The 7,321-nt window shown below is 36.9% G+C and overlaps 1 protein-coding gene across 1 annotated transcript; it reads right to left on the minus strand.

The window, feature by feature from the left end:
- Positions 1–24: 24 nt before the first annotated feature.
- LOC123970977 (ras-related protein Rab-8A) lies at positions 25–6,817 on the minus strand. Its single transcript, XM_046049436.1, has 8 exons — positions 6,647–6,817; positions 6,088–6,148; positions 4,718–4,778; positions 4,235–4,312; positions 3,936–4,025; positions 3,744–3,809; positions 2,575–2,625; positions 25–2,470 (listed from the first exon to the last, which is right to left on the minus strand). Exons 1-8 carry the CDS (start codon positions 6,768–6,770, stop codon positions 2,381–2,383), a joined length of 621 nt encoding a protein of 206 aa, XP_045905392.1. The 5' UTR covers positions 6,771–6,817; the 3' UTR covers positions 25–2,380.
- Positions 6,818–7,321: the final 504 nt, after the last annotated feature.

Here is a 7,321-nt window from a genome sequence, read left to right on the forward strand (position 1 = left end):
ACAATAAATTGAATGAGCATATTATTTAAGAATCTCATTTTTAATAAATCAGAAGTACACATATCTACAAAAGGTGTAGATCAATAAGATTTATGAAACTTCAATACAATCATTGTAGATCTTATTTACAATTGCTGAGTAATTTAATTTATTCCCTATGAAATCCATCAATCAATCAGCGCAGAAATCCAAATTCAGTTAGGGAATGCTTAAGAAATGTTAACACAGAACTGCAAATGTAATTGGCAAGAATTATAAATTACTCTGCTCAAAAGAAGAACTGAGCTCATTTAAGCCAAACTCAAATCTAAAAAGCTGCACTTTTAACAAGCCATGAATTGGCTTAATCTGTGTCAGTTAAAACAAAATTGTGCTGAAAATCAACAAAAGCCCAACCACTTTAACAACGATGACTTAAATCCACAGGTTACCATCTAACAGTTACATATTCACTGACTCTTCAGCACCTATAGAAAGAAAATAGAAAATTAATTAACTAGCTTTCAATTAATTTCCTATTATTACGCCTGAACAGCTCAACCGAGCAAATACAAGAGAATTTGGACTGACAGCAGAAAATAAAACAGCAAGGAGCTGTTGCACATTGCTAATCTCAAATAAAGCTTGTCAAGTCAAATGTGCAAAGCGTTTTTGAGGTTTTCTATGCATCCAGAATGCATAGTTTAGACGGCCGTGATACTGGGCCAAAATAAGACATGGGATATCTACAGAGAGGAGAAAGAGGGCAGGGAATAAAACAGATACTAAGTGGGTCAATCTGGGGTTCCCAAAAGCATCAAAGGTGATGTAAATGCCTAAGAAGCTGGAAAAAGTGAAATAATAATAATGGGGAATGTGAGGAATGAAAACCCATCTGCAAATCATAGGCCCTCTGTCATTATACTAACTAAAACGATGAGGTTTCAGTGCTCAGATGTTTTTAGGAAGCCCGGATAGGGTTCATGGAAAACAAGCATGAATATTCTTTCCTGTAAGTTAATACTTGCAACAAATACAGTCAACAAATGTTAAGCAATAATTTTTTCTTCTTCTCTTTTTCTTTTTTACAGAAAGAACAAAAGAAAAGTGCATCATCAATAAGAACGTTAAAGGGCACTTTGTCATTTTGGTGCTATGTTTTTGTTTCACTCTATAAATACTGCTACAGCACCTATCCAAGGCCCAGAAAACAGTTGTGTGCATGTCCCCCTCATTAGAACTGACAACTGGAAGAAGTATGAATGCATAAAACAATGATTTCATCATCGCTGTGATTCCTTTTCTGCTGCTGTTGTGTAACTGTATCGCCCCCAGGTGTTCGAGTTAGATATTGCTAGTCCACCAATTGAAGTGCATCAAATAATCGTCTCCCTCACACCAATCACATCTTTCTTATCCAATGAACTAACAATACCTAAAATGATGAGCTGAGCAACTACAAAAGGAATCTGTGTGCCCTTAAAACAAGCATACTTTGTCAAGAACAGTCTTACTGCAACCACATGATTACGTAAGATCTCAGCCCCACATACACATCACATTGTACATCACAGTGTTCACAAGATGAATGGAATGTTTCAGCCTAATAAATCAGCAGGAAGACATGAGTAGAAAAGGTGGAGAGAGGACATGTAAACCAAAATGTTGATATGATGAGTAAAATGCGCTCTACTGTTTCATAATCAATGACAGATATTTAGACTTTTATATATCCACATAAGGGGATATATAAAAGTCTAGGCCACCAAGTCAGTAGACAAAATGTAGTATAATAGTTCCCCAACAGCAATCAGCTGGGATTGTACTATCATCACCTTGGAGGTCATCTTATTCAACAATTATTTATAATTAGGAAACCCAGTGAACTAATACACCTATTCTGGAAATACAGTTTGGGCTTCTTTTAGTGATAAGGATGGAATAAATAAGATTTAACCAAGCGACACTGACAACAGGTGAAAGAAACCAGCTAGGCATCAGACATTATTGTAAGTAGTAAAGGTTTGATCGTTTCTAGTATCTTGCAAGGAGGCACTGATTTAAAAGTCAATAAAATCTAAGGAATCAAACTTGAAACTGTCGACCTAATGAGCAAATGTAAAAAAAAAAATAATAAAAAAAAGAAAAGAAAAAGAAAATGAGATATAGCATGTAACAGAAGTCAGAGAAGTTAGATTCACAGGCGTCAAGGGAAAACTGACTGATAAACAAAGGGAGCGATACATTTGTTTATCCCAATAGATAAGCACGGGACAATCAGAAAAGAGAAGGAGGAAGACAAGTAAAGAACAACAGAAGAGAGATAAGAGTGTGCTTTGTCCAGTTCTGTCCAGTGGGGGACACAGTTAAGGCGATGGTGGATGCCGTCGCTCCGGTCACATCACAGGAGCGTGCAGCGGAAGAAACTGCTCTTCTTGGGCTGTTCTGTAATCTTTACTCCTTGACTGCTGCCCTGCGGGTTGTTGCCCTCCTAAAATACACACAGATGAGAAAGCACGTTCAAATATAAAATATATACAAAAACACAGCTAACAGTTTTATACCAATTAAGTTTCCACTATTCTATGTTCTTACCAGCTTCTTGTCCATTTTTGCTTTGATGTCTCTGGCGAGAGTTAAGAAGGACTGCAGACAAAAACGGATAAACAAACAGAGCAGCACATTAATGGTAGTACTCTGGGTAGGACTCATGGTTTTGGACAAAGATTATTGTGTTTTATTGATATCAACAAACCCCAAAAAAGAGACTTTTTTATACTGATGTTATTCATCAGTAATTATGACAATAAAAACCAAATAAGCTATTAGGGCTGTACGATTTCACCTAAAGTCAAAAATCACAATTAGTTAAACATTTTACCTCGATTACGATTATTAAACGATTATTTTGTTTTTGAATGTTGTTTTTTGTTGTTGTTTTTGTGCCTTCATATTCATTCTAAATATGCTCAACTATTGAAGCTGGGTTGATTTATTTGATTCACAGATTTTAAACATCGATTATGTGAATGTAAATTTATAAGGTAATGTTGTCCACATTATGGAGAAATGGTTCCCCTATATTCGGCATATCGCCGCTGCTGAATTATGAGCGCTGCTACTAAAATTTCACTCAATTACATTTAATCATTTAGCTGACACTTTTATCCAAAGCGACTTACAATAGCAAATAGTCAATCTACATATCTGCAGTGAGTATATTACGTTGTTACACGTTTAATTTAATTGTAGGACGCCTAAGGAAGACTTAGTGGTAAGCTGATTATAGTTTTCTTGCCCCCAGCAGAGATTCAAGGAAGTTCCTGTGAGCTGACCAAGAAATAGTCTCACACATAATACTCCCCTATGAAACTGCAACTTGTTAATCGTTAAACATTAAACTATGAGCTTTACAGGTGCTGGCAGGTATATTTCGTTACCTCTGGACAGAGCCAGGCTAGCTGTTTCCCCCTGCTTCCATTTGTTATGCTAAGCCAAGCAAAGTGGCAGCTGGCTACAGTATCATATTTGACAGACACACATGACAGTGGTATCGATCTTCTCATCCAACTCTCACCAATAGAGTGAATCAGCAAATTATTCCTTTGAGATCTATGACAAAGTTTGTGGAAACACTTTATTTTGACATACAGTTTTGTCTGTGGTAACTAAACAATATGATTACACTGAATTATAATTGTACGGTACAAGGTTGGCCACTTTCAGCAATAATACTTGTAACTGTAGAAAAAGTAGGTACTCACATTCTCCACGTTGATGTTTGCCTTTGCACTGGTCTCCATGAATTTGATACCGTACTCCAGTGCCAGCTGGAGAAACGAGAAAGAATCAGTGTCAGAAATCCAGACATGATAGGATAGTTAATGTACTCCCAGAGATTTAATGATATGTATTTTTAATCAACTTGTCTATACATTCATTGTCAAATTTATCACCTTCTCTCCTCTTTCTTTGGACACCTGTCGCTTGTCATTGACATCACATTTGTTTCCAAGGACCATCCTTTCCACATCTGCTGAAGCATGCTGTGTACGCAAGGATGACAATGTGAACAGATAAGAAATTATTCAGTAATAAATAACAGTTGTGGATACTCTATTGCTCTTTGTAGAAGATCAATACCAAAATAAAAACACACTCAAAATGCCCATTGAACATGTGGATATCACTATTTGTACAGACAGAGAGAAGCAACCACACAGCTAGACAGATTCACTAATGTAAAATATTTTACCTCTTCTATATTCCGTATCCAGTTCTTGATGTTGTCAAAGGATTTCTCATTGGTAATGTCATACACTAACATGATTCCCTGGAGAGTTCATAGAAGAAAAGACATAAGAAAACAGAGTCGTCGGACAACAATGAAGTCATTCCGTACTGATTCTCATTAGTCCATAGAGACAGACGTGGAATTTAAGTGTCAAATATGATTTTCCAGTGTCCATGTCAACATTTATTAGTGATATTTCAAGTGATTTTACAGCCTCAAGTAAAAGCTTGAACTGAAGGAGACACCAACAAAAACACCACAACAATGCACCGAGTGCACCTCTAACTTGATGACAAAATTAGTAACAACAACAATGCTGGGTGTGGTTCTGGTAAATGTTCATGCTGCAGTGTGCACACTTGAAATGACCACCTCTTCACACTTTCAAATGCCAGAGATATTCTATAATATTGTATGAGTAGTATGGTTAATAATACAACTTACCATGGCTCCTCTGTAGTAGGCTGTCGTGATGGTCCTGAACCTCTCCTGCCCTGCTGTATCCCTTCACAGAAAACACGCATCTTTAACATTGCCTTGCAGAACCTAGCCTAAGTAATTCATAGTGCCCTGCTCTAAGCACCATCTTTTCTCATGATTGATTTCTCATGATTTTTGGGGAAATGTACTTATTTGTGGTCTTACAGGGTTCAAATTTTATGGAGATCAATATCAGTCTCATGTCTATGCATTATGCAAAGAGCCTAGAAGCAAGGAGTGGACAGCTAGCCTGTGTCAAGTAAAAAAAAAAACAAAAAAACCTGAGAACGTAATCGACTCCCTAACTATCTTATTTTCCTATTGTTATTCAAAGAAGTCACCGCCACATCCAAGAGTCAGCTGGATTTTGTTTAAGAAAAAAAAAACAAACAGTTACTCTGAGGACACTAAGGACAGGATTTGTGAGATGCTTCTTGCAGCCACAGAGCACAGCTGTTGTTGGTCATGACATAGCTCCAATACTAACTGCTCTTTAAACCACCGTCTCATTTTTACCTTCTACAAGTATCAAAAGGTACACTCAAATAGTTAAGATATGTCAGCTTTAGAGTGCTGTCATACACCTTTTGTCAGCACTAGGCCTAGATGTTTTCTCCCTTTGTCCAAGAGTGAACGTATCTCAAGCTACCTCTGTATTGAAAGCACAGACATAAAGCAGATGATGATCTTCTCCATAAGCTTTGGTAAGACAACGATTCTGCTAATTCCACAAAATATTTACTTTATATACTGATGATTTATTACGTGACACTATGCCAATATTGTCTTTTTTACACTCACGCCAATAAAGCAGACTTGAATATTATTACAAGGGTTGTCACATCAGTGCTCAGTGGATACTGTGATCTAGACTTCCAAATTTACCAAGAGCCGGTATTTATTTGATATTAAACACAAGGGAAACCATGAAGTCACGAAAGCCATGGAAGTGGAAAAAAGATTTCAACAAAGGAAACCTGAGTTGTGATGTGTTTAATAGCAAGATACAGATTCTACAGAGATACAGATTATAATATCAATAATTATAAGAGCATTGATTTTGGTTATATCACCTCACCATAACTTAACATTATGTTAGGAATATAGAACCCTAGTTGTCAGTTTGCTAGATACACCTAAATAAACTAACAGTCTATTACAAACAGTCTTATTTTGCTATAGGGCTATTGTAATAGACTGCATTAATTTTAATTAGATAAGGTGTACCTAATAAACTGGCACCTTAGTATAATTGCCATCCATCTCTGAATAATATTTCTGCCAAATTAAGTTTTGAAGTGAAAGCATTTGATGTATTATTATGACTATCTTACCATATCTGTAGCTTGATCTTCTTTCCATCTAATTCTATCGTTCTGATCTTGAAGTCAATACCTAAAGAAAAACAAAAGTCACACCATTCACCAAGTCTAACCACATCTGACATTAACTCCGCATCTAATCGATAATATCATTGTTTCATTTTAGAAGCACAGAGTGGTTGACGAGTTCATCAATACTTTCTATAAGTTTAGCTGGTCATATGAAAAATGACAACTAGCTTAATGATAGCTCTGTAGCTTGTTAGCTCAGCTTGCCATAGTTATAAGTAAGTATTAGTAAGTATACCTAACCTTACTGTTACAGCTTGGATAGGGTACCCAACCTTACAGTGCATACATACACAGACTCTGTAAGTATAGCAACTGGTTAAAATATCATTGTCGGTTCTGAAAAAATCCCCTCTTACAAGCCGGCTAGGCTGCTTCCTGACTACAAGATGAATGCTAGCCAGAAAAGTTAGCAACAAATTAGCAGTACGGGATGGGCATCTCCTGTTAAGTTACCACTTTTTTAACCAAGGACAATATTGATTATACGACTTTTACCCACCTATAGTGGAGATAAACGTTGAGTTGAAGGCATCTTCTGAAAATCTGAATAGGACACAGGTCTTCCCGACTCCTGAATCGCCGATTAAAAGTAGTTTAAACAAGTAATCGTAAGTCTTCGCCATGTTATTAGTTAGCTTACTACTGCGGATATCCCGCCCGGTGCAGAGCGGTGACGTCACTGCCTGTGTGCGCTGCCTTTTGGTCAAGTCAACTGCCACTCTGGTCTGTCGTCGTGGCTCCGGAAGTTCGGTGGGTTCGCTCGTTTGACGACTACTTTCACCCGTACTAAGATTGGTTGATTAAACGTTTGACAAAGCGAAAGCGTCCCTCACTTTGGAAGAAGGATGTACCCTAAATAACTCTAAATCGTATGATCAGACATATGATTTATATCCGTAGCTTTCATTAATTAACACACGTTCCTTTTGTAAATTTAGGGGGACCTATCAAAGGCTAAGTACTAACGTTACAAGCTGTCAATTCCGCGTGTGGAAACATTGGTACAGCTGTTTCCTGGTGGAACAATTATTGTCTTCTAATTGTCATAATTCTTCTAACCATGATTTACTATAATGTTTTTATATGTCTGTATATGTATATGCATGTGTGTTTGTGGGCATGTGTCTATTTTTGTGGGTAAGATTCGAACTTGAATTATTTTTGAATTGACGTT

The sequence above is a fragment of the Micropterus dolomieu genome, linkage group LG05 (assembly GCF_021292245.1).
Source record: "Micropterus dolomieu isolate WLL.071019.BEF.003 ecotype Adirondacks linkage group LG05, ASM2129224v1, whole genome shotgun sequence".
NCBI lineage: Eukaryota > Metazoa > Chordata > Actinopteri > Centrarchiformes > Centrarchidae > Micropterus > Micropterus dolomieu.